This window comes from Poecile atricapillus, chromosome W (assembly GCF_030490865.1).
Source record: "Poecile atricapillus isolate bPoeAtr1 chromosome W, bPoeAtr1.hap1, whole genome shotgun sequence".
Classification (NCBI taxonomy): Eukaryota; Metazoa; Chordata; class Aves; order Passeriformes; family Paridae; genus Poecile; species Poecile atricapillus.
This window is the reverse complement of record NC_081288.1, coordinates 1773895-1800014: the sequence shown is the minus strand read 5'-3', so window position 1 is coordinate 1800014 and position 26120 is coordinate 1773895. Positions and strand designations below refer to the sequence as shown.

Genomic DNA, 26120 nt, shown 5'->3' with positions numbered 1-26120 from the left:
AATTTCCAGAGCAGGCATCGTTAAATCCCTTTCCTGAGTTTGTCTGGGAGCTGCTTGTTCTCAAGTTCCTCAGTTGTCCTGCAGCACCCACAGATTCTTCCAGAATCATGGAATTGTTTAGGCTGGAAAAGGCCTCTCAGACCATTCCCAGCCATTCCCAGCACTGCCAAGGCCACCCCTGCCCCACTTTGTCCCCAGGTGTCACATCCACAGGGCTGGGAATTCCCTCCAGGAATGGGCACTTCCCCCTGCCCTGGGCATTTCCAGTGCCTGACCCCCCTTTCCATGGAGGAATTTTCCCTAAAATCCACCCTGAGGCTCCCCTGGCCCAGCCTGAGGCCGTTCCCTCTCCTCCTGTCCCCGTTCCCTGGGATAAGATCCCAAATCCCCCCCGGCTGTCCCCTCCTGGCAGGGAGTTGTGCAGAGCCAGAAATTCCCCCTGATCCCCCTTTTCTCTGGGATGAGCCCCTTCCCATCTCCCTCAGGAATTCTCCAGCCCCTTCCCATCTCCCTCAGGAATTCTCCAGCCCCTTCCCATCTCCCTCAGGAATTCTCCAGCCCCTTCCCATCTCCCTCAGGAATTCTCCAGCCCCTTCCCAGCTCCCTCAGGAATTCTCCAGACCCTTCCCAGCTCCCTCAGGAATTCTCCAGACCCTTCCCATCTCCCTCAGGAATTCTCCAGCCTCTTCCCAGTTCCCTCAGGAATTCTCCAGCCCCTTCCCATCTCCCTCAGGAATTCTCCAGCCCCTTCCCATCTCCCTCAGGAATTCTCCAGGCCCTTCCCATCTCCCTCAGGAATTCTCCAGCTCCTTCCCAGCTCCGTTCCCTTCCCTGGACACGCTCCAGCTCCTCCAGGGCTCTCCTGAATTCCCGGAATTCCAGGCTGTCCCTCAGGAGAGGCTGTGCCCATCATCCTCTTGCCCACTTGGCCACATCCCCCCCCTCTGCCACCACCACCCCCAGGACCTTTCCCAACTTTCCAACCCGGAGAATCCCACGGGGTCCCGATCCTGGCTGAGAAGGAAATCCCTGGATCAGGGCTGGATCCCTGGGGCTCTCCAGAGTGACCTCTGATGTTCCTTCATCCCAGGTGTGTACAGAGGTGGCTGTGACGTGCTGGTCAGGTCCAGGCTGGCCCTTGGGGACGGTGTGACCATGCAGGTGACGGTCAGGAGCAAGGACGAGACGTCCGTCGATGTCATCCTGGCTTCCGTGGGCTGAGAGTTCCAGCGCTGAAATTCCTGGAATTCCTCCCTCCTTTTCTATTATTTTTTCTTTTTTTTTTTTTAATTTTTATTTTTTTTCCTGGCTGTCTTTTCTGCATGTTTAGTTTTTATTCCTGAATTTGGGAAATCTTTTGTATGGCGTTAGTGGCTGGCGCTGAGCCGTTCCCGTGTCCCCTCCCTCGTCCTCACCGACACATTCCCACCTAACTTATGGAATCTCAACCAGGGAAGGGAAAAATGGAATCAGGTTTTTTTTTTGTCAAAATTGCTTTTTATTAACAGAAAAATAAACACTGGTTCAAGTGGTGGAATTCATATGAATTGCTGTTAATAAAATAGAAATTTTATTTTTTTTTTTTGTTCTAATTCTGTCTGTTCCAGTACAGAAAAGAACAGCCCATAATGGCTGTTTATTAAACAAAAACCCCTTATTCCTAAAGGGATGCTATTAAATTCCCAACAATTAAAAACCATCCCAGACCTCCCAATTTGAAATATTTTTGTGACTGTCTCTTCTTCCACACAGAAAAATCAATGTACAGCGAGAGATTAAACTCCATCTCTTGAGGCAGATTCAATTCTCTGAGCTTTACGTCAGGTAATAACCAAACCTCAGGGCAGCCTTTTCCTGGGTTCAAACTGGGGGAAAATCCCATCTGGAAAACCGGGAAAGGAGGGGGATGGAGGGAATTTTGTCAGGGAAATTCTGCCTCTGCCTGTTGGTTGTTTCTTCCCAAGTCAGGGCAACCAAGTAAGAAATTGTGATTTAATGTTAATTTAAACCTCTGCCTCTCTAAATAGAGTCAAGCTGGATAAAAAGGGGAGTGCAGGGCTGGAAGAGCTGCCAGCATCCTGCTTTTCCCCTCATTTTTCCAGCTCTCCATGGATTTAACTCAGTTTATCAACCCAGGACGAAGCTGCGAGCGCCGTGTTGGATGTGGGAGAGAAAAAATCCATGTTTGGGTTTTTTTTTCCTGCCCCCAAAGCCTGATTCTTTTGCTTAGAACGAAAACCGAGCTGCAGCAGCTCAGAAGGAGTTGATGAAGTTCAGGTAGGCATTGAGAAATCCCGTGGGATCCTCCAGCTGGGGGTAGTGGCTGATGTGATCATCCAGCACCGACACCGTGGACGTGGGAAGCACCTTCCTGGTGGGGAAAAACAGAGGGAATTGCTGCAGCCAAGGGTTCTGCCACTTTTTTGGGATTTAAAAAGAAGGCCTGGAGCAGCTCCAGCCGGTCCTTTCCAAGTGCAGGTTAGTTTGGAGTGAGGAGGGAGATTTCCTCAGGAAACAAATCTTCCCTGTGTGGATTTAAAACAGAGCACGGCATCGACCAAAAATCCTCGTTTTGGTGCCTAAAATGCAGAACCAACTTCCAACCAACAGCCTGTGCAGGTGAGAGTGTTAATTAACACTCTTTAATGTGTTAATTAAACACAATGAGTGGGAATTAAAAACAGCTTCCAGCAGGATGGAATTGGAGGAATAGCCAGGAAAAATATCCGAATAAAGCCCCGGTTGCACATTCCTGCTGGAGGCTGAGACACAGAGTGTGAGCCCTTGTCTCTGATGTCTGAGATCCAGAAAAACACTAAAATTCACACAACATGAAAATTATGGGTGTGTTTTCATGGTGATGCATGAAAACAAATGTTAAAGTGAGATAGAAAAGTTAAAAGTGTGAGTGTGTAAATTAAAGTTTCCTTAAGTCACTGAGTGAAAAAGTTAGAGTTTAAAATAGTTTAAAAAATAGAAAACGAGATGGAAGGATTTAGAATGTTGTTTCTTTTCCTTCTTTCTTAATTTTCTTCATCTAGAGGTTTTTGGGCAATAGCAGGTGATTGGACAGAAAATGTCACAGTGCAGCACACAGGTGATGGGTCATTGGGTCATTAAGAAAAATAATTAACGTGTCTATTGTTAATTGGATAAAAATAAATATAAAGATAAAAGAACTGCGTAGCTCAGGGCCATTTTGTGCCATCAGAGCCAAAGTGAGCCAAAGAGACAAGATGAATTAAACTTGTGCAGAAAGTGTGGAGAGACCTGCCAAGTTTTGTGATAACATCCTAATTAACACAAGGGAAACAAGATCCTAACGAGCTCTGGAGTTTTCTTCTGACCCAGAGAACTGAGATAAACAGAACTCCCCGTGAATATCCCCAAAGAGCTCAGCTCAGAGGAGGAGACTGAGAAATCCAGGAGTGAAAAGAAGTGCAGCAGAATCAAGAGAAACTAAAAAGAATTTTTTTAAGAAGTTAAAATTTCCCACTTTTTGTCTTACTTGTAAAGCTGGAGGAACTCGGGGTGTGGATTCACAGGATCCAGGGGGCCGTAGATGAGATGCACTGCAAGGGAAGCACAGCCACAGCTTTCCTATCCATAAATTCATGGATTCACTCATTGAAACATCCCCAAGGAGACCTCCAGGAGTGTTCCCTCCTCACACAAAGCTCTGGAAGCTTCCAGTGGAGCCCTGAACAAACCATCTCTGCTCTGCCCCGGGGTCAAGTTCAGCCTCCAACCCCTGGGTTTGTTCCCAGCTTTTTTTGGGGCTTGGAAAAACTCCTCAGCTTCCCTGGAGCAGCACTTGGAGAAGCAGCTGTGAGCCAGGGCACGTTATCTCAGCTGGAAAACTGGATCTGAACTCCGAAAAACCAGAGGTGGATGGAAGGAGCCGGCGCAATTCCCAAAAATCCCAGCGGGTCAAGGAATGGATTCCTACTCACGTGGGACCGAGGTAGACGTCAAAGCCCCAACCCAGCGCTCCCTGTGCTTCTTTCTCTGGTTTATGTACTGCAAAATACTGAAGGAAAAGTCGTCGTTACGCCCTGGATGCCGCCCAGCCTGGAATTTGGGCCACGGACACAAAATTCCAGGTGGGATCTGCGTCTCCCGTGGGAAAGCAGCACCGGACCGTCATCCCCGGGCTCAGCCACTCCCTCCTCCCACCGAGGGAAGGGGAGACACAGAACTGAGCTCAGCCACCAGCCCAAGACCCTTCTAAAAGCCACAGACTGGAAGAAACGTGTCCCTTCCGAAATTCCCAGGCCAAATATTTGGGATTGGGACTTCTGGGAATGGCCTGGAAGGTTCAAATCTCTCCTGGGATGATGTTGGGGGGAATCTGCTCAAATATCTGTCACAGGTTGAGCTCAAATCATTGCCAAACCTCCCAAAATCCAAGCTTTTCCAAAGAAAAAATCATCTCAGATCCAACTCCAACCTTCATTTCCCTGCCTCGTGTCATCCCAGAGAATCCCTGCTCCAACATCACCCCCCAGCATCTTTTTTTTTTGGGATGTAAAGTTGATCCCAGACTCCAAAAGAAGCAGCTGGAAGGTTCTGGAGAAGCCTGGCTGAGCTCTGGGAACCTCGGAGCCGGTGTGACACGAAGCTGATGCGGGAATTGGTGCTGAGGTACCTGTCCATAACGAGATTCCCGTCGTTATTCCGCACCGCCGTCCACATATCCCAGAATTCCGCCTGGGAGGGCTGCGTGTAGGGCCCGAAAACTGCCCTGAGCCTGGGAAAAAAAATGGGATTCGGAGAGACAAATTCCAGTGTCAGGGAACCACTCAAAAACTCAAAAAAAAACAGAGGGGAAAAAATTCCAGCACTTCCAGTTTCCACAGCAAAACTCCGAGCGTTGAGATGTCCCCAGGATAAGTTGGGATAAATGTTGAATGGCCTCAAAAGGCTTTTTTTGGGGGGGAAAAACATTTTTAACACTGCTAAAAATAGAAAAATCTGATGGTGCAGGGGTCATTTGTGGGAGAGGAGGATTTCAGTGTCCAGGGAAAAGTTTGGTTTGTTGTTGAAGTGAAGTCCTGGGCCAGTGTGGAGGGGGAATGGTCCAGAGGTCAATCCCAGCTCTCTGGGGACAGCGCCAGGGAATCTGCTCCAGAATCACGGAATGGTTTGGAATTTAAGGGAATTAAATTGTTTATTTAATTATAAATTAAAGGGAATTAAAGAATTCCCTCCCCACCCATGGCCAGGGACACCTCTCCCACTATCCCGCGGTGTTCCAGCCCGGCCTTGGACTTTTCCAGGGATCCAGGAGCAGCCACAGCTTCTCTGGGAATTCCACTCCGTGGTCTCCTCACCCTCCCAGCCGAGAATTCCTCTCCAATTCCCGCATTTTCCCTTTCCCCACTTGGTTCACACCCTCAGGGATTGTGCCCAGCGCCCCCGAGAGCCGGCTCACCCTCCAGAGAAGAAGAAGAAGTTCATGAGCCGCAGGATGACGGGGGAGAGCAGCCCCCCATCCACGAGGAGCTTTGGGAAGAAAGGAGAGAGCACAACTCGGCATCGGCCACCTGGATAAATCCACGGAGAGCTTTTCCCATCTCTCCGAGGGGCGTTTATTTGGGATTTGGGGATGGAGCAGGACGAGAGCAGCTCACCTTCTGGATGAAGCGGGGGTAGTGCGTTTCGGGAAAAATCCCTGGAAGGGATCAGAGAACGGAGCTGGGACGCCGGCAGCGCTCCGCTCCGCCTCTCCCGCTTTGTCCCCCCTGCACGGAGCCACGGAAGCGGCCCAGGGAGACCAGGATTGGTGCTCCTGGTTAATTACAGCGCCTTGATCGCAGTCCGTGGGATTGGGGTGATGGAGGTGGGAAGGCCAACCCATCCCATTGGTTCCCATCCCACAAATCCCATCCCATGGATCCCACAGATCCCATGGATCCCCATCCCACGAATCCCACAGATCCCATGGATCCCCATCCTGTGGATCCCACAGATCCCGTGGATCCCCGTCCCACAAACACCCATCCCGTGGACCCCCATCCCATGGATCCCCATCCCATGGATCCCCATCCTGTGGATTCCACAGATCCCCATCCCACGGATCCCCATCCCACAGACACCCATCCCATGGATCCCACAGATCCCCATTCCTGAGATCCCCATCCCACAGATCCCATCCCACAGATCCCATGGATCCCCATCCTGTGGATCCCCATCCCGTGGATCCCACAGATCCCGTGGATCCCCATCCCACAAATACCCATCCCATTGATCCCCATCCCACGGATCTCCATCCCATTGATCCCTATCCCGTGGATCCCCATCCCATTGATCCCCATCCTACAAATCTCCATCCCACTGATCCCCATCCCACAGCTCCCCATCCTGTGGATCCCACAGATCCCACGAATCCCCATCCCATGGATCCCCATCCCACAAAACCCCATCCCATGGATCCCCCAGATCCCGTGGATCCCCATCCCATGGATCCCCATCCCACAAAACCCCATCCCATGGATCCCACAGATCCCCCCAGATCCCCTGGATCCCCCCCCGCCCCGGTGGATCCTCACCTCCGTTGGACAAGCAGAGGCTGTTGATCAGGATGCTCCCGGTTTTATTGTGCTCATACCTGGGGACAGCAGAGCAGAAGCTGAAACCCAACCAAACCTCCGCCAGCTCCCAGGAACGACCCGGCACGAGCTCAGATTGTGGCGGATCATCTCCGTCTCCTCGGGAAATTCGGGAATTGGGACGGACGAGACGCCCGAGGCGGCGGGAAAAGGGGGGAACTCTGCGCCACGTCCTTCCACTTATCTGCTGGAAATCATCCTGGAGGGGACAGGAGAGGGCAGGAGGGGCGGCAGGGACCTGTGGAGCAGCTCCTGGGCCACCGTGTCCCCGTAATCGTGGGACAGGAGGTTGATCCTCTGGTGCCGGAGCCCGAGGTGGCGCAGCAGCCCCTCCACGATGGTGGCCTGCTCGAAGATGGAGTAGCCGTGGGGTCTCTGCCAAAAAACGGGAGAGGGGTCCCGGTGAGAGCCGGAGGCAGCAGATGTTCCAGGATGAATATCCCATAATTGCTTTCCATGTCTTCAAAACTCCCCCATTCCCAGAACCCCAAAACTCCCCCCATTCCCAGAATCCCAAAACTCCCCCATTTTCATAATCCCTTTCCTGGTCTCCAAAACTCCCCTCATTCCCATAATCCCCTTCCATGTCCCCAAAACTCCCCCATTCCCAGAACCCCAAAACTCCCCAATTCCCAGAACCCCAAAACTTCCCCCATTCCCAGAACCCCAAAACTCCCCCATTCCCAGAATCCCAAAACTTCCCCATTCCCAGAATCCCTTTCCATGTCCCCAAAACTCCTTCATTTCCAAACCCAAATTCCATGTCCCCAAAACTCCCCCATTCCCATAATCCCTTTCCATGTCCCCAAAAGTCCCCCCATTCCCAGAACCCCAAAACTCCCCCATTCCCAGAATCCTAAAACTCCCCCATTCCCAGAACCTCCACATCCCCAGCAGCTCCAGCCAAGTTTGGGCTCTGAGGAAAAGTGGAAACACGGGATAAGGAAAGCAGCGGCTCGCTCCCGCGGCCTCGGCGCTCGGGATATCCCGTGGAAGCCGCCAGAGCGTTGTCCACGCTCCAAAGGGCTCCAGGTGCGTTTTGGAGTCCCACCAAACCCAGGTCCACCACAACCCTTCCACTTCCTTATCCCTTTTCCAGAGGGAAATCCGAGGAAAAACTCTTGGATGGCAAAAACCGATTTTCCGGAGCGCTGTGCCGAAAGCAGCCGGGACAATCCTGGTGGCAGGGTACTCACGGGCTTGTCGCTGAATCCAAATCCGAGGAAATCCAGGGCAATCACCCGGTGAAAGCGCTGGGTCAGCCCTTCCCAGATCTGGGAAGAGAAGAAATGCGTTGGAAAAGCATCCAGAGGGAGCAGAGGATGGAAACGGCTGCAGGATGGACGTGCTCCTCGCCACCGTGCCAGGAGAACACCCCAGCTCCAAGGAAACAGCGGGAGGTCAAAATTTCCCAAGATCCCCCAGAAAAAGCCAAGGAAACAGCGGGAGGTCAAAATTTCCCAAGATCCCCCAGAAAAAAACAAGGAAACAGCGGGAGGTCAAAATTTCCCAAGATCCCCCAGAAAAAGCCACGGAATTTTTGTGGCTGTTTGCCGTGGGATGAGGAAAAAGCTCGGATTTTACACTGGGAGAGGGACACGGTGATGTGACTCCAGGAGAAATCAGGAATTCTCCTCTGGAGCCTCCCACCCCTGCTCTGCTGCCTGCTCATTCCCAGGAGCCGAAAATCCTGGGATTTGCTGTCGGATTCCAGCGCCCTCACCTTGCTCCAGTCGTAGCTGGACGTCGGGAAGCCGTGCAGGAGCACCACGACGTCGGAGCTGCCGACGGCGCCGCTGGAATCTGCGGGGAGAAGAACAGGACACCTCCGAGTCAGCTCTTCCCAAAATTCCTCCCTTCTAGGATGGGAATTGCTGCTCATCCCCTTGGGAATCCGCCTCTCCCTCTGCTCCCCAAAACCAGGGATGGGTTTGATTCCCACTGCAGCTTCCCTTGGGAAACCTCACTGGCTCCATGATCATTCCAGGGATTTAATTAGCTCAAATTAATTCCAGCAGCCTCTGCGCTGCTGCTAAAAGGGTTTCCAGTGTCTTTTCCATGTTGGAATCCATCGGAGGCTCTTGGGATCCTTCCCAACAAGAGCCAACTTTCCCTGGTGGAACGTTCTCACCCATCCCTGCCCGATCCAGGAGGGCAAAAACCGAGATGTGTCCCCACCCTGCCCAGTTTTCGGGATGTCCCCGTGGCCACCGCGGGACGGCTCCGTCACCTCTGTAGAAGACGTTCAGGTCCTTGTAGGTGAAGAAGCTTCCGGAAGATTTCCAGGAGCGGAGTGCCGGGGAAGGCTGCGGGGGCGGGATGTGCAGGTAGACGGCGAGGAGGGGCACGCCCAGCAGCCCCACCTGCAGCCACCACTCCTTCATCCTGCGGGACACGGCCGGGAGTCACTCTGCGATTCCCAAATTCCCACAGGGCTCCCACAGAACGCAGCTCCGTGTCCTCAAAACTTCCCCATTCCCAGAAACCCAAATTTTCCCCACTGCCAGAACCCCAAAACTCCCCCAATTCCAGAACCCCAAAACTCCCCCAATTCCAGAAACCCAAAATTCCCCCATTCCCAGAGTTCCAAAACTCCCCCATTCCCAGAACCCCAAAACTTTCCATGTCTCCAAAACTCCCCCATTCCCAGAACCCCAAAACTTTCCATGTCCCCAAAACTCCCCCATTCCCAGAACCCCAAAACTTTCCCTTTCTATGTCCCCAAAATTCCCTCATTCCCAAAACCCCTTTCCATGTCCCCAAAACTCCCCCATTCCCAGAACCCCAAATTTTCTCCATTGCCAGAACCCCAAAACTCCCCAAATTCCAGAATCTCAAAACTCCCCCAATTCCAGAACCCCAAAACTTCCCCATTTCCAGAAACCCAAAATTTCCCCATTCCCAGAATCCCAAAACTCCACCATTCCCAGAAACCCAAAACTCCCCCATTCCCAGAAACCCAAAACTCCCCCATTCCCAGAAACCCAAAACTCCCCCATTCCCAGAAACCCAAAACTCCCCCAATTCCAAAAACCCAAAACTCCCCCGTTCCCAGAACCTCCATGTCCCCAGGATGGCAGATCCAGCAAAGTTTGGGATCTGAGAGGGAACCTCGGTCTCATTTGGGGTTTGAGGGGGAACATTGGGGGCCCTGAGGGGAGTTATGGGGTCTGAGTGGGGCCTGAGGGGGGTTATGGGGTCACTTGGGGGCCTGAGGGGGGTTATGGGGTCATCTGGGACCCTGAGGGTGGTTATGGGGTCATTGGGGGCCTGAGGGGGGGCTGTGGGGTCACTGGAGGGCTGAGGGGGGGTTATGGGGTAATTTGGGGGCCTGAGGGGGGTTATGGGGTCTGAGTGGGGCCTGAGGGGGGTTATGGGGTCTGAGGGGGGTTATGGGGTCACTGGGGGCCCTGAGGGGGGTTATGTGGTCTGAGGGGGGTTATGGGGTCACTGGGGGGGTCTGAGGGGGGTTATGGGGTCATTGGGGGGCTGAGGGTGGTTATGGGGTCTGAGGGGGGGTCATGGGGTCACTGGGGGCCCTGAGGGGGTTTATGGGGTCATTTGGGGCCCTGAGGGGGGTCATGGGGTCACTTGGGGGCCTGAGGGGGTCATTGGGGGGCCTGAGGGGGTTTATGGGGTCTGAGGGGGGGTTATGGGGTCATTGGGGGGCAGAGGGGGTCATGGGGTCACTGGGGGAGGGATCAGGGGTTTTTTGGGGTCTGGGGGGTCGTGACCCCAACGTGGCTCAGGGAGCCAATGGCAGTCCAAGGCTGTGGCCACGCCCACATGAAGGGACACACCCCACCCAAGCCCCGCCCACTGACCACACCCCCATAAACCCCGCCCACAAACCCGGAACCCCCCACGCCCCCTCCCCTCAGGCCACGCCCCCTCCCTGAGCGCGCGCGGAGGGGGGTGGAGCCTCCGCGCTCGCGCCCGGCGGGGAGGGGGCGTGGCCGCGGCCCCGCGCGCGCGCCGCTCTCACCTGGGCTCAGGCGCTGCCGCGGGCGCGCGCCGCCATCGCGCTCTCCCGGCGGGGCGGGGCCGGGGATGGGCGTGGTCAACTCAACGCGCATGCGCAATCCCTGCCCTCTCTTCCCCGCCGCTTCCCGCCCGCCGCGTCCCTCCCGTTGCCGGGCGACGCGCGCGCTCCCCGCTGCGCGGCCTCTGATTGGCTGAGGGCGCGGCGGGCGGCCAATGGCGGAGGGCGTAGTTGCGGGGTGGGCGGGAGGCGGGAGCGCGGCCGCGCGTGAGGGACGGGCGGAGCGGGCGAGCGGCGCTGAGGGGAGATGTCGGCTCGGGGCGGATTCGGCGACCCTCAGGTACCGTGAGGGGCCTTCCCTTCTCAACATCCTCCGGGAGGAGAGGGGGGACACGGGGGAAAGGCGGGAGGATGGTTCATGCAGCCCCCGGAGCCGGGGAGCTCCGCGGGGAGAGAAAACGGGAGAAATTCTCCTTTAAATCAGCGGGGTTTAATACCCAGATGGGGATTCCGGAATTTCTCGCTGGTTTTTCTGTCTCTTAAACCCCTTCAAATCGCATTTTCTTCTCATTTTTCTACCTTTTTTTTTATTTTTAAAATTTTTTTAATTTTGGCTTCTCATCTTTTCCATGTTGAAACAGCTTCTAACCCGGCGCATCCCCACGAATCCCAAATATCAACATATAAAAACTCGTCTGGATACTGGTAAGTGAAATTGTTGTGGGATAAAACCACCCAAAATGGATGTAGGATGACAGAAAAAATATAATTAATGTCTTAATTACCTCTGCCCTCAGCTAATTTACCTCAACACTGCAAAATCCTTACAGTGCTTATGATTTGTCTCACCGAATGTTTGCAGCTTATAAAAATTTCCTGTTGACAGTTTTCCTTCAAAGGTGAAATTTAAACAAACACGAGCTCTAGAGATTAATGTGTATTTTTATATATATATTTTTGTTTATTTAAGTGTATTTATCTTCACACACCACCTTGAACCCCCCCTGAAAATTGAGATTAAACCTTCTGTGCGTAGATGACCGCATAAAAAAGTTATTTTTAAAATAACTTCCAAGTCTTTGTTGTCTTAAAACTTGTTTATTTATTTTTTTTTCCTACTCTACTTTTTTTAAAGAAGAATTTGGAGGTTAAATAGGTTTAAACTGGGTCAGGCTCTGTTGTGGTGGTTCCCATAGAAATTACTGTTCTTGGAATTTCTATCCATGGATTTTCCTGTATCTTTGTCAAGGATGTCAGTGATGGGGAAGGAACAGCAAATCCTTGAATTTTTCTACTTTCCTTGAGAGAAAAGAGGAAAATTGTGGCATTTTTCTACTTTTTATTGTCAATGTGAAGGAGGCTCTACAACAAACAACTCCTTCCTTCAAAGCAATTAAAATTTAAGCCTTAATGGGCCTGAAGAAAACCCCTAATAAATAAATAATTGTAATAAATAGATTTTTTTTTTTTTCATTACAGGAAATAGTTTGTCAAAATACATGGAAAAATTGGAAGAGATCAAAAGAAGTGAGTACCTGGGGAGGAGCAGGATGGGTTAAAAATGGGGTGGTTTAAAACTCAGAAGAGCAGGAGATGAATTCCAGGGGCTTTTCCTTGGAAATCTCCACAGATTTAATTTAAAAATCCAAGCAGGAATCTTCCAGATCCTTCTTTGTGCAGTTTTGGTATTGGATTTTGTTCTTGGAAGTTCTCTGAGCTAAGAAATCCAGGCTAGACTCATCTGGGAAGATTTATGGATCATGTCTGAGACTTTATTTCACTTTTAGGTCACAACTTGAACTCTTTTATCTTTAGATAATTTCAATTTTATTTAAATACCCCAAGAGAGGAAAAACCCAAGCACATTCCTTGAAATCCATTGATTTCACCAGCACTAAACGCTGGCATTTTGAAAGTATTTTGAAGACTTTAGGTTGTTCAGGCTAATCTAAGCCTGAATTCTTTTTATTTCCCCATTTTCCCACCAAAACCAAGCTTTTCAAATATTTTTTTCCCAATAAAACCAGTGATTTATGACTTTATTCCCAGATTATTCTCACCTAAGGAGCCAGGAAAACCCTTCAACCTCTCAAAGCTGCGTTTGTGGAGGCGAAAAAAAAACCCCAAGTTGAACTGAAACCTCCATTATTGAGCATTAATTAAGATTTGAAACGTCCAGGTTTAGTTCTCAGCCCCACTTTTATTTGTGAGGGAATTTTTTTGTGCAGAACCAGCCTTTGTTTGTGGTTTGTTTGTTGAGTTCAGGGTTTTTATTTCTCAAACACTGCAGGTCTTTGGGGAGGGGAGCAGAAAATGAAAAGAGGAATGACCTCAAGCTTTCCAAAAGCCTCTGTTGACTGAGATTTCAGTGCTGGACACTGCTTTTCTTCTTTTTTTTTTTTTATTTCTGTTGAAAATCTTGGGTTTGTTGTTTTTATTTCTTTGGGGGTTTTCCAATCTCCCCCCAGATCTGTTCCACGCGCTTCTTTCATTCCCTCCTTTTTTTTTTTTATTTTATTTTTTTTTCGGAGGCCAGGGAGGAACTTTCTCATTCTCTGCAGGCTGAATGGACACCTTGTGTTCCCAGGGAGTGGAGGAATCTCTCCCCCTTGGTTTCTCAGGGATAGATGACACCCTTTGGATGCAGATTTAAATCCCCAGCACAGGCACCTCTCTGTCCCTTATGTAACGTGAGAGATTTAAATCCACGCCGTCAAAAATTCAAGAGCTGCGCCCACCCTGAGCCATCCTTTGGAGGATTGACTGGAGGACGCTCTTCCTTCCTCTCTGCTGCTCTTTCCCTCCTCTCCAAAGCCCTGAGGAGCCCATCCTTGGGAAAACAGAACCATTCCCAGCAAAACCATGTCAGAAAATCCCAACGGATCCGCCAGGACCGGACCGGGTACGTGGGGTTGCTTTTGGAGCTGCAGGCAGCGCTTCCGAGCTCTCTGGGAAAGCATTTTGGGTGGAAAAGGCAAGATTTAGGGCAAAGAGGGGGTTTTTTTGGGATGAAAATTCCTTATTTGAGGTGGGAAGGAGCCACTCAGGAGCCAAATTTTTTGCTGGTGGTTTTATCCATCCAGCGCTTCCCAAGCTTCGCTGCTTTTATTTGTCCTTCTCAATGAAGTTTATTTGCCTTGACAGAAAGGCTCTTTTTTTTGACCTTGGCTGGGCAATTTTAATCCTTGAGCAGCTGGAAAGGAAAATGATTACAGGAGATAATTTGGGGTTATTTTTTTATTGAGTTAAAGGAGGATTTAACAACCTCAGCTCAAGGTTTGAAACCAGGTGGTTCTGCAAGAGCCACGAGGGTCATTTCCCAGTGAGCTGACATCCTGAAATCCAGTTTCTGCACCTCCTCATCCTCCAGTCCAATTTCTGCACCTCCTGTGCTTCAGCCCCGTGGTTTATTTTGGAATATTTTGCTGTATTTTATTTTATTTTGGTGGCTATTTTGGAAGGGCTCCTTTTCCTCCCTTGTGAGGAGTAAAGAGCTGCTCGTTTTGCAGCCTGCTGAAAATGATTCAGGGGGTAGGACGTTGAATTTGGGAACTTGGAATGAGTTGGGAAGAAACCTCTGCCTCCAGCATTCTAAACACAACTCAGCTTGGGAATTTCCACCAGCAAATCCCATGGGAATATTTGGTTTTTTGTTTTGTGTGTGTGGTGGCTGCAGGAATTCACATTGGAACCCTTCCCCCTCATCTCCCCCAAGCTAATGGAGCGTTCAGCAGATGGTTTTAGAGGATTTAGAATCCTTGAACTGAGTGGATTTGCCAAAGATCCCGCTCTCCATCGTTATCCCTGGGAGCTGGAGAGGCACCAGCTCCTTCCCAGCCTGGCATTTCCCAAAGGAACAAAGCTCCCCTTGCTTCTTCCCAGGAGAGGTTATTCCGTAGCAAGATGTTCCTACCGATATCCTGGCTTCTCTTTCCTCCTCCTCCTCACACCTTTTGTTTCCCTCCAGGAGGTTTTTTTTTTTTTCCCCTCTGCCTCTCCAGGATCTGGATGGGATCAGATCCTCAGCTCTGGGAATCTCTGCTCTGGATCTTTGCCAACAGCCCTGCTGCGTTTTCTTCCTCCCTGAGCTTCGTCTGCAGGATTAAAATTCAATTAGTGCGGTTTCTTGTGTTAATTAGCCATTAAGACTCAATTAGTCTAGTTTCTTGTGTCGGTTATCCCTTCCTTGAGGGATCAAATGAAAGAAATCAGAATTTAATTGTCAGATAAATGATAAAATCCGGGTGTTTTTTTTTAATTAAGATGAAACCCACGTGTTTAACTCGATTTTTGCAAAGACAGGATGCCCCATGCTCTGATCCTGCTGTAATTGACACAAATTAAAAATTCAGGTAAATGAATCTATTGGTTTAAGGAGCTTTGAGGCTCCAAAGAACAGCAGGGAAAGGGGGGAATTCCTGAACTGCTTTATGGAAAACATAAATCCATATTTGAGTCTAAACTAAAAAACTAAACTTCAGTTTTAGTCTAAATTAAAAGCAACTAAATCTGCCTCTTCCACCTCATCATATCTGGGCAAGATAATAATATATAAAAATACTATTATTATTATATAATATTATAACTGGTGTTAATTAAAATCTCTCTTTATAACTGACATTAATTAAAATTTCTCTTTATAACTGGCATTAATTAAAATCTCTCTTTATAACTGGCATTTCACAAAGTCTCCAGGTTTGCTGCTCTCATCCTTCACCACAAACCTGCCCTGAATTCCTGCGTGGCTGCAGAAGAATCCCAGAAAAAAGCTGGGATTAAGCCATGACCTAAAAAAAACAAAACTGGGAATAAACTGAAAATTCACCTTGTCCTCTTTGTTTTGTTTTTGAAGATTACAGGTATAAAAAGGATGAGCTGTTTAAAAGGCTGAAGGTGACAACTTTTGCTCAGTTGGTAGGTACAAATCCCTCTCTGAACTCCAAAAATCTCTTAGGAGCAGCATTTTTCCTTGGAATAAAAAAAATTCCTCTGTAATTATTCAGCTTTAATTGTAATTATTCCGTCCTGGCTCCTTCCTGCCTTTAATAGAAGCAAATCATTCATTTCCACAGCGGCCAAATGCCTTTAATTCCAAATTAAAAGTTTGTGGTGGCTCAGTTTTTGAATTTTATTCCTTATTTTATTTGTCCATTAAGTCAGAAAAATCTTCAGGCATCTGCAAAAGTCAAAATTAGGTGTAAAACAGCGCCTAAATCTGAGTTTTGGGTCTGAAGCCCTCCCTGAGCTCAGGTTTAACTGCAGAGGGTGAGCAGTTGGGACTTGAAGGCTTGCTGTGCATTATTTTATTTCAAAGCAGTTTTTATTTTAAAGCTTATTTTTTTAATATTTAAAAAATAAAAAGTGAAAAATGGCTCAGGAAATAAAGAGCTGGGGGGTGCTGGTTCAAGAAAACTGCTTCAAACTAGGGGAAAAAAACCCAAATTGTGAGAAGGAAAAGGGAGGTTAAACTTGGGGATGCTGAAAGGGGGGGATTCTGTGGATTTGGGATGTTTTTTTTTTCCTCTTGGATTGTTTTTCTTGGGCTGTGGGGATCAGTTTTTAGGTGTTTTTGTGTCCTGCAGGTGCTCCAGGTGGCTTCTCTGTCCAATGAAACCTTGGAGGTGACAAAGGAGGAGCTGCAGGAGCTGCCAGGTGACAGCTGAGGGGGGGAAAGGGGCAGAGCTGGCACCGCTTGGTCAGCGGAGAAAGAGAATTTAAAAATAATGATTAAATTGTGTTAAAGTAAATGTAGAAATTAAAATAAAAAAATAAAAAATAGATTATATTAAAATAAATATGTTAAAATGGAAAATAAAAATAATAATGAAATTATATTGAAATAAAAAGTAATGAAATTATATTAAAATAAATATATAAAAATAGAAAATAAAAATAATAATGAAATTATATTAAAGTAAAATAAAAAGTAATGAAATGATGTTAAAATAAATATATGAAAATAGAAAATAAAAATAATGAAATTATAATAAAATACAATAAAAAATAATGAAATTATATTAAAATAAAGTAAATAAAATAAAAAATAATGATGAAATTATATTAAAATAAATATATAAAAATAGAAAATAAAAATAATAACGAAATTATAATAAAATATAATAAAAATAATGAAATTATATTAAAATAAAGTAAATGAAATAAAAAATAATGGTGAAATTATATTAAAATAAATATATGAAAATAGAAAATAAAAATAGTAATGAAATTATATTAAAATAAAATAAAAATAATGAAATTATATTCAAATAAAATAAATGAAATAAATAATGATGAAATTATATTAAAATAAATATATAAAAATAGAAAATAAAAATAATAATGAAATTATAATAAAATACAATAAAAAATGATGAAATTATATTAAAATAAGTATATAAAAATAGAAAATAAAAACAATGAAATTATATTAAAATAAAATAAAAAATAATGAAATTTTATTAAAATAAAAGAAATAAAATAAAATATAATTAAATTATATTAAAATAAATATATAAAAATAGAAAATAAATATAATAATGATTATAATAAAATAAAATAAAATTATATTAAAATAAATAACATAAAATAAAAAATAATAATAAAATTATATTAAAGCAAATATATAAATAAAATAATTTTAAAATTATATTAAAATAATAATGAAATTATATTAAATGAATAAATAATATAAAACAATAATGAAATTATATTAAAATAAATAAAAATAGAAAATATAAAAATAATGAAGTTATATTAAAGTAAATATATAAATAAAAATATAAAATAATAATTATATGAAAGTAAATATATAAATAAAAATAAAAAATAATGAAATTATATGAAAGTAAATATATAAATAGAAATAAAAAATAATGAAATTGTATTGAAGTAAATATACAAATAAAAACAAAAAAAATTATATGAAAGTAAGTATATAAATAAAAATATAAAATAAAATACATTAAGTAAATAAATAAATTAGTAAAATAAATAAAATCTGTGGCCTGCAACAATTCCAGGCTGGGAATAGAAATTCCTAAAAATTCAGGGTTTTTTAACTCCTGAAAAATAAATTAAATTAAAAAAGAAAGGCTTGCAAGTAGGAAAAGCCTCGTGCTGGCAGTTCTGTGGTAATAACACAATCCATAGATTGAATTGAATATTCAATTCCTAGAACCCACAGAACTGAAAATTCTATTTTATTGACTTCTTCAAATGAAACCTCGAACCTTTAAAATAAAAAAAACAAAACCAAAAAAACCTGTCAGCTCTTCATTATTTTAAATAAGAGGCTGAGGATAAATTCTCCTCGTTAAGAGGATGAAGATAATAAAGCTGTCACACTTTTCTTTCCAGGAATAGAAACTCCCCTTTAAAACCTTCTTGTTTACCTCCTCCTTAACTCCTGGTGTCCTCTGGTGTCCCCAGACTCTGCAGGTGACGACACAGAGGGGACAAAAAACGACCAAGGGAGCCCTGAGGGCACGGCCAGCCCCGTCCTGTTCCTCAACAACTCCGGAGCTGGAGAATCCCATCGCTCCACGCTGCAGAGGTGCCTCACCAAAACATCATCTGGGTGGGATAATTCAGGATATTTGCCCCAAAACTGAGGTGGTTTTCTCTTGTTCAGGCTCGTTTATTCTTCTTTTATCTTTATTACATTTCTACAGAGTACAAGGAGCACTAAGAGAGGTGTAAAATGGTTAACAAATAGTTTTTGTGTCTATTTATCCAATTAACAAATGGCAAATAAGTTGTTTTTCTTAGTGATCCAATGACCCCACACTTTATCCAATCCCTCATTGTTACCCAAAAACCCTCAGAGGAAGAAGATGGAGAAAGCACAACACTCTTCTTTTCTAAAATTTAAAAATTCTTAAATTTCTTTAAATTTTTCTAAATTCCAATCCCTCATTATTACCCAAAATCCCTCAGAGGAAGAAGATGAAGAAGGAGAAAGCACAACACTCTTATTTTCTAAAATTTAAAAATTCTAAAATTTCTTTAAAATTTTCTAAATTCTAAAACTATTTTCTTATTTTTGAACTTTTTCACCCAGTGCCCTAAGAAAACTCTTAACACACCCCCCGACATTCCCAGTTTCTCTATGGAATTTTACCAGCTGTCTCTGTGGTGTTCTGTGAAATTCAGAGCTCTCTTGGGTGTCAGAGCCAGCTGTCACAGATAAAATCACATTTTCTGTGCCTCTGACCCAAACATTCCTGTCTTTGGAAGATGTTGATTTGAGCCCGGCTCAAATTTAAATTTAATTATATTTTTAAATTAAGTTTTTTAATTGTATTTCTCCTTAAAGGCTGGGTTTGTAGGTGAGAGGGAAGGGGTTGGAAGGATTTCCTGTTGGAATGGGTTGGGCTGGAGGCAGCAAGGCGATGTTGTCACCTGCTGGTGGTCTGAGAAGGAAATGTGTTGGTGGGATTCCATCCAGGCCCTCACATTCTGGAATTTTGGGGGTTGCACAGTTCCTGGTGGTGTTTTTGTGTGGATACAGAGGGACAGGACACAGGGGACGGCTTCAAAGTGGTGCAGGGATATTGGGAAGGAATTCCTGGCTGGAATAGAATTCCCAGAAAAGCAAGCCAGGCTTCCTTTCCTCTTTCCTTTCCTTTTTCCTTTCCCCTTTCCCCTTTCCCCTTTCCCCTTTCCTTTCCCCTTTCCTTTCCCCTTTCCTTTCCCCTTTCCTTTCCCCTTTCCTTTCCCCTTTCCTTTCCCCTTTCCTTTCCCCTTTCCTTTCCCCTTTCCTTTCCCCTTTCCTTTCCCCTTTCCTTTCCCCTTTCCTTTCCCCTTTCCTTTCCTCTCCTTTCCTCTCCTTTCCTCTCTTTTCTTCCCCTTCCCCTTCCCTTTCCCTTTTTTCTCCTTCCCCTTTTTCCTCCTTTTTCCTCCTCTTTCCTCCTCTTTCCTCCTCTTTCCTCCTCTTTCCTCCTCTTTCCTCCTCTTTCCTCCTCTTTCCTCCTCTTTCCTCCTCTTTCCTTCCTCCTCTTTCCTTCCTCCTTTTTCTTTCCTCCTTTTTCTTTCCTCCTTTTTCTTTCCTCCTTTTTCTTTCCTCCTTTTTCTTCTTTTTCTTTCCTCCTTTTTTTTTCCAACTTTTTTTTCCAACTTTTTTTTTCCAACTTTTTTTTCATCCTTTTTTTTTCATCCTTTTTTTTTCATCCTTTTTCCATCCTTTTTCCTCCTTTTTCCATCCTTTCCCCCTTTCTTTTCCTTTTTCTTCCTTTCCCCCTTTCTTTTCCTTTCCCCCCTTTTCCCTTTTCCCCTCTTCCCTCCCCTCCCCAGCCCCAGAGCTGCTGCAGTGATTCTCAGCCCCATTCCCTGTTCCTGTGTCCGTTCCCAGCGTGATCAGCGGGGTTGGGGAGCTGGACCTGGAGAAGGATTCTCCGAAGGAAGAGGAGAGCCAGGCCAGGGAGACGCCGTACCCCGACTGTCCCTTCCTGCTGCTGGACGTGCGGGACCGCGACGCCTACGAGCAGTGTCACATCGTGGGAGGTGAGCGGCCCCAGCCCCGCCACAATCCCTGCATTCCAATTCCCACATCTTGGAATTTGTATTTTTATTTATTTTTATATTTTTAAATTTATTTTTTATTTATTTTTAAATTTATTTTTTTATTTATTTTTTATTTTTCTCCCCCAGCTGGGACATCACCGGATTAATTTATGGATCATTTCTGAGATTTTTATTTCACTTTTAGGTCGTGACTTGAGCTCTTTTAGCTTTAGATTATTTCAATTACTTAAATTATTTAATTATTAATAATTAATAATTAATTTAGTAATAATTTAATAATTTTAATGATAATAATTAATAAGATTAACACCTCTTTTTTTGGGACAACAGGACAACGTTTCTCCATTTCTGGATCCCTACACCTTCCCACCCCAGCATTCCATGGTTTTAATTAATTAATTAAATTAATTATTAATATGAATATTATAAATATATTAGTATATAGATATTATAATAAAAATAAAAATATTTCTATATATAAATATAGAAATATAAATATAAAATAATATAGATTTAATTAATTAAATTAATTATTAATAAATTGCATTGATTAATTAATGATTATTAATAATTAATTAATAATGAAAACAGTTTATCATTCAATTAAATATAGAATTAATTCTATTTACTATATAAATGAACATTAACAATTTAACAATTTCAAAATACCCCAAGACAGGAAAAAAACCTGAGCACATTCCTTGTGTTTCCATTGATTTCACCAGCACTAAACGCTGGCATTTTGAAAGTCTTTTGAAGACTTCAGGTTGTTCAGGCTAATGAAAGCCAAAATCCTTTTTATTTCTCCATTTTCCCACCAAAATTCGTCTTCCCAGTGCTTTTCCAGCACATTCCCCCTTCCTGGGAAGGGATGAGCTGATCCCAGCTGATCCCAGCTCAGAGATGTCGAGCCTCTGGATGATTTTTCCCTGTTTTTTTTCCCTCCGTTCTGCAGCTTATTCCTACCCCATCGCAACGTTATCCAGAACCATGAATCCCTACACAAACAATATTCTGGAATATGTATCCTTTCCATGGAGAATGGGTATGGGGGGCTCCCAAAATCAACTGGAGCTTATCCAAGCAAAATGAGGGATCTCAGAACAGGAGTTTCCTGCTGCAGCTCCACTTCCTCCATCCGGATTCCGCTTCCTCCTCTTGACTCCGCTGGGAGCTGCCTGGATTCGGCATTTCCCAGGATTTTGGCTGCTCCAGGGATGCATCCATCAAATCCTTTGGCTTCCTGTCAGCACCTTGATGGGGACAGTGAGAGGATTATGAAGTGGGATTGGGCTGAGCATTCCCAGGTTGCTGATTCGAGGGGAGGCTGTGAACAAAGGGGCTGTTGCCATTCCCAGTCCTCAAGCAATGCTGGATCCAGCGGGAATTAATCAAGACATTCCCAAGTACGGAGTCTTTCCCTCTCCAATCCCATTTATTTCCCTCTTTTTTCCTTCCTAAAATGCTTCAGTATCCTCTTTTTAAGTTCCTTAACGATCCCCACGGCAGAAAAATGCCCACGGGAAAATCATCATCGTCTACGACAACGACGAGCGCTTGGCGAGCCAGGCGGCCACCACCATGTGTGAGAGGGGCTTCGAGAACCTCTTCATGTTATCTGGGGGTACGTGGGGCTGGGAGAGCTCCCTGAGACCCCCTGGGGCAGGGATGGGGGAGCTGGAGATGGGAAAGATTTGGATTGTGGAATTATGGGATGGGATCCATGGGATCCATGGGATGGGATGGGATGGGATGAAACTGAAGGATCGTCCGGTTGTAACCCTTCCACCATCCCACGCTGCTCCCAGCCCCAGTGTCCAGCCTGGCCTTGGACATTCCAGGGATCCAGGGGCTGCTCTGGGAATTCCAGCCCAGCCAGGAATTCCCAATTCCCAAAATCCCATCCATCCCTGCCCTCTGGCAGTGGAAGCCATTCCCTGTGTCCTGTCCTTCTATCCCTTGTCCCCAGTCCCTCTCCAGCTCTTCTGGAGCCCCTCCAGGCCCTGGAATGTGCTGGAAGCTCTCCCTGGATCCTTCCCTTCTCCAGGGGAGCATTCCCAGCTCTCCCAGCCTGGCTCCAGCCCTGCAGCAGCTCCATGGATTCCTCTGGATTCCTCTCCCCAGCAGCTCCAGGTGCTGCTGCTGTGTCCCCAGAGCCGGACTCCATGTGAGACCTCACCTCAGCAGGGCACAGGGACAGAGAATTCCCCCCTCTCCTGCTCCCCACATTTCTCCATCCCAACTTCCAGGACCTCCAGCTCCACGAATCCCTCGTGTCTTCTCCCTCCTGCCCCATCCAGCTGGGATAACAGCCCCGTGTCCCCGCAGGCCTCAAGGTCCTTGCCCAGAAGATCCCGGAGGGGTTGATCACCGGCACGCTCCCGGCCTCCTGCCAGCTGCCGGCTCCGGGGGGAAGCGCCCGCAGGAGAGCGGTTCCCAGGGCGCCGCCGGTGCGCGCCGAGAACAGGTGGAGGTTTTCTGCCGATGATCTGCAGAAACTGAGGCGTTACCTGGCCGAGGAGCAGCTCCCTTCAGACGCTGCCAGTGAGTGTCTCACGTCCACGGAGTGCTGCGGTGGGAAGGTGGAGGGATCCAGAAATGGAGAGAGGTTTCTCTGTTTGTCCTGTTCTCTCCCCCCCAAAAAAGTATTAATAATTATTTTTATTATTAATTATTATTAAATAAATATATTATTAAATTATTAAATAAATATAATAAAAATTATGAAATAAATTATTAAATAAATATAATAAAAACATTAAATAACTTTTAAATAAATGTAATGAAACTATTATTACATTATTATTAAATAAATATAATAATAAATTGTTATTAATTTAATTAATATTATTAAGTATTATTAAAATTATTAAAATATTAATAAATTTTAAGGAAATACTATAATAAATTATTATTAAATTATTTTTAAATTAATATAAATTTATTATTAAATATTTTTAAAATAAATATAATAATAAATTATTATTAAATTATTATAAATTACATTAATATGAATTATTATTTTAATTATTAAATCATTAATAAACTTTTAAATAAATATAATAATAAATTATTATTAAATTATTAATAGATAAATATAATAAAAATATTAAATATTTTAGATAAATATAGTAATAAATAATTATTAAATTATTATTAATTAAATTAATATTATTAACTATTATTCAAATTATTACATTATTAATATATTAAATAAATATTGCAATAAATTATTAGATTATTATTTATTAAAATTAATATTATTAATGATTGTTCAATTATTAAATTATTAAGAAATTATTATTAAATAAATGTAATAACTTATTAAATTATTATTAATCAAAATTAATATTAATTATATTTAAATTATTAAATTATTAATAAAATAATATTAAGTAATTATAATAATAAATTATTATTAAATTATTCTTAATTAAAATTAATCTTATTCATTATTATTTTTTAAATTATTAATCTTATTTGTAGCCGACAGAAAAACGTCCAAATACCCCCGATTTGGAAAATAAAAAAAGCAAGATTTGTAAAAAATTAAGTAGAAAGTTTAGTAAAATGTTTAGCGTGTCACTGAAGTGAAAAACAAAGATTTTAGAGTGTTTAATACATAAAGATGGAAGAAAAAAAGTGTAGTTTTTAGCTCTCCTTCCTTCTTTTCCACGATTCTGCAGTTTTTAAGAGCACAAAGAGCGATTGGCTGAGAGTTAGTCGCAGTTTTAATTACGTAAGCAGATATAAAAAACTGATTTGTTAATATATAAAAACAATACATGTGTCTATTGTTAATTAAATAAAAATAGATATAAAGATAAAACAACCACGTGGTTCAGAGCTGTTTTGTGCCATCAGAGCCAAAGAAGACAAAGTTAAAGTAAATTAAACTTGTGCAGAAAGTCTGGAAAAGCCTGCCAAGTTTTGTGATAACATCCTAATTAACAAGATCCTAACGAGCTTTAGAGTTTTCCTCCTGACCCCAAAGAACTGAAATAAACAGAACTCCCCATGAAGAAATATCCCAAAAAACCTCAGCTCAGAGGAGACCGAGAAATCCAAGTTCAAAACGTGAAAATTTGAATTTTTCAAAAGGAAAAATTACAGGAAGGGACCTTAAACCCCCTCCATCCCACCTTGGACACTTCCTCTATCCCAGGCTGCTCCAAGCTGGCTGGACACATCCAGAAATGGCACAACCACAATTTATGAACAATTTATTTTTGATTTGGGGTTGTTTTTTCCCCCCGCAGGTCGCCTCACCCGCGGCGTCTCCAGCCACGATTCCAAACTCTCATCGGCGAGGAGCAACCCCAGCTTCCCCAGCTCTGCTGGCACCGTGGGATCCCTGAGCAGCCGCTCCCACAGGACCAGCATCCAGAACAGGCCCTGGAAATAAACCAGAATCCAGGTTTTGGGAATGCTGAGCCCGTTTGTGGTTGGAGGGATTGGCAGGGGAAAAGCAGCCGTGGTGAGAATTGGCAGCTCGGGTAAGGCTGGAATGAGAATTCCTAGGAGCAGGAATGGCATCACCTGAGGGGCAGGGCAGGACAGAGGTGATAGAACTGGTTTTGTAGGGGAAGGAGCAAACTGGGACCAGTAGAAACTGTTCCACAAAGTTTTTAGTCCAGCTGAAGGGATTTTTGTCCGTAACATCCCTGGAGCCGTGAGGGTGAACAGGCCAAAAACCATCTGTGAGCACAAACTTTGGTGTTTTTAGCAGAGATAAAGAGATTCAGCAACTTGCCAAAAGTGAGAGAAGATCCTGAAGGAGTTTTTTGTTGGGTTTTTTTAAAATAAATTATGCTAATGAACAGAAGTACCTGTAATAAAGATGTTTTTAATTGCCCAGTTGGTGCTGTGACAGTGGATGCTGTGTGAATAGTTGTGTCTTTTTCAAAGTGAGCTGCAGGAGAATAACTGGAATTTTGATTTTTTCCCAGTGACTCCTTTGCCAGAGTTTTTTTAGGAGTTTCTTTAAGGTTTAGGGTGGCTGAAGGGAAATTCACTGCTGCTGCCTCACCAGGGTCCCTAAAACCCAGCTGGGACCTGGAATCTGGAACTGAACAGGGTGAAGGTTTCCTGGAAAATGACTTTTCCTCAGATTGGTGCTCCTGGATAAGCTGGGAATGCTCTGATTTTCCTCAGCTGCCCATGGGACACTTTGGAGATGATTTTGGAGGGATTCTGCTCCGGTTTTTCCATCTGGCATTGCTGAGCCTGGTCCTGCTTTGGTTATCGTGGTCCTGTGGGGTTTGTGTGTGTGTATTTCTGGAATCGGTTTTTTCACCCCTTTTTTGAAGCAGACAATTTTCAACACATCCCAAAACCTCACTGGTGATTTTGGGATAATTCTGATGAAAAGACAAAAAGTAGGAGAAATGGCACAAAATTTCCAGTTTGGCAGCTTAAGACTCAACATCCCTGAGCACATTTATCTTTTATTGGCACTCTGAGTCTAAAATGAGACTTAAATGCTGATTGCAGGTTCAGTCTGATGAGGTCCTGCTGCTGTGGGAGTAGATTTTTCCAGCTCCATGAACTCTTGGAAATGTCATGGCATTGGCTAAAATCCCGATTTTGCTATCCAGCTGTGGGAGACAGATCCAGAATCCTTGGCTGCTCTGTGCTTGCATGAAAAACCTCCTGGTGAAAGTTGGACAAAACTGGCCTGAATTGTTTTGGGATCCTCCAAATCCACGGAATCAGAGCAAGGACTGGATGTACTTCCCCACCACCTCGAGGGATTTGTGTGGATTTGGACTCTTGGTGTTGTTTGGAGCAGAGGCTGAGAGGTTTAAGTGTTTAATTTAATAAAATGTAAATTGCAGCATCTGCTTGGGTGATTTCTTTGCAGCTTTGAGAGCTGTGGAGAGCCTGGAAAAGCTGGGAATGGGCAGGGGCTCAGCTCCCCATTCCCTGGGGATTGCAGCAGGTGAGGAGGGGTCACACACTCAGGTTTGGGTGGGAAGTTCCAGCTCCATTGAGTTCCAACTCCT

At 44.6% G+C, this 26120-nt stretch overlaps 3 protein-coding genes across 6 annotated transcripts in view; 2 read left to right on the top strand and 1 right to left on the bottom strand.

The window, feature by feature from the left end:
* LOC131591919 (coatomer subunit gamma-2) overlaps nucleotides 1-1482 on the top strand; it is a 32841-nt gene extending 31359 nt beyond the window's left edge. Inside the window, exon 24 of the mRNA XM_058863039.1 lies at nucleotides 1091-1482. Coding sequence (XP_058719022.1) covers nucleotides 1091-1221 — 131 coding nt within the window. The 3' untranslated portion in view covers nucleotides 1222-1482. The remainder of the gene's footprint in view (nucleotides 1-1090) is intronic.
* On the bottom strand, nucleotides 1269-10696 carry LOC131591920 (mesoderm-specific transcript homolog protein-like). Of its 2 annotated transcripts, none has more exons than XM_058863040.1 (12): nucleotides 10597-10696; nucleotides 8842-8996; nucleotides 8335-8414; nucleotides 7808-7885; nucleotides 6799-6986; nucleotides 6552-6613; nucleotides 5634-5674; nucleotides 5435-5505; nucleotides 4649-4750; nucleotides 3954-4030; nucleotides 3509-3572; nucleotides 1269-2371 (listed from the first exon to the last, which is right to left on the bottom strand). In XM_058863040.1, the coding sequence occupies exons 2-12, from the start codon at nucleotides 8993-8995 to the stop codon at nucleotides 2254-2256; spliced, it is 1035 nt and encodes a 344-aa protein (XP_058719023.1). In that variant the 5' UTR covers nucleotide 8996; nucleotides 10597-10696; the 3' UTR covers nucleotides 1269-2253. The 2 variants fall into 2 exon arrangements, with proteins under 2 accessions (XP_058719023.1, XP_058719024.1); XM_058863041.1 differs by having other exon boundaries at nucleotides 6552-6610; nucleotides 6850-6986.
* A 147-nt stretch (nucleotides 10697-10843) lies between these two features.
* On the top strand, nucleotides 10844-25946 carry LOC131591768 (centrosomal protein of 41 kDa-like). Of its 3 annotated transcripts, none has more exons than XM_058862808.1 (11): nucleotides 10844-10933; nucleotides 11235-11298; nucleotides 12073-12120; nucleotides 15446-15507; nucleotides 16176-16245; nucleotides 18022-18145; nucleotides 19943-20094; nucleotides 21071-21138; nucleotides 21625-21739; nucleotides 22444-22659; nucleotides 24375-25946. In XM_058862808.1, exons 1-11 carry the CDS (start codon nucleotides 10901-10903, stop codon nucleotides 24518-24520), a joined length of 1098 nt encoding a protein of 365 aa, XP_058718791.1. In that variant the 5' UTR covers nucleotides 10844-10900; the 3' UTR covers nucleotides 24521-25946. The 3 variants fall into 3 exon arrangements, with proteins under 3 accessions (XP_058718791.1, XP_058718792.1, XP_058718793.1); XM_058862809.1 differs by lacking the exon at nucleotides 10844-10933 and adding an exon at nucleotides 13130-13495; XM_058862810.1 differs by lacking the exon at nucleotides 10844-10933 and adding an exon at nucleotides 13125-13495 and having other exon boundaries at nucleotides 11259-11298.
* Nucleotides 25947-26120: the final 174 nt, after the last annotated feature.

Coding starts and splice junctions, on each gene's coding strand:
- LOC131591920 (XM_058863040.1), bottom strand. CDS start 8,995: ATGAAGGAGTGGTGGCTGCAGGTGGGGCTGCTGGGCGTGCCCCTCCTC. Junction 6,614..6,798: donor CCCTCCAGGATGATTTCCAG/CAGATAAGTGGA, acceptor CTCTGCTGTCCC/CAGGTATGAGCACAATAAAA. Junction 4,031..4,648: donor GGGAATCTCGTTATGGACAG/GTACCTCAGCAC, acceptor CTTTTCCTTCAG/TATTTTGCAGTACATAAACC.
- LOC131591768 (XM_058862808.1), top strand. CDS start 10,901: ATGTCGGCTCGGGGCGGATTCGGCGACCCTCAG. Junction 10,934..11,234: donor GCGGATTCGGCGACCCTCAG/GTACCGTGAGGG, acceptor ATGTTGAAACAG/CTTCTAACCCGGCGCATCCC. Junction 21,139..21,624: donor CAAACAATATTCTGGAATAT/GTATCCTTTCCA, acceptor TCCCCACGGCAG/AAAAATGCCCACGGGAAAAT.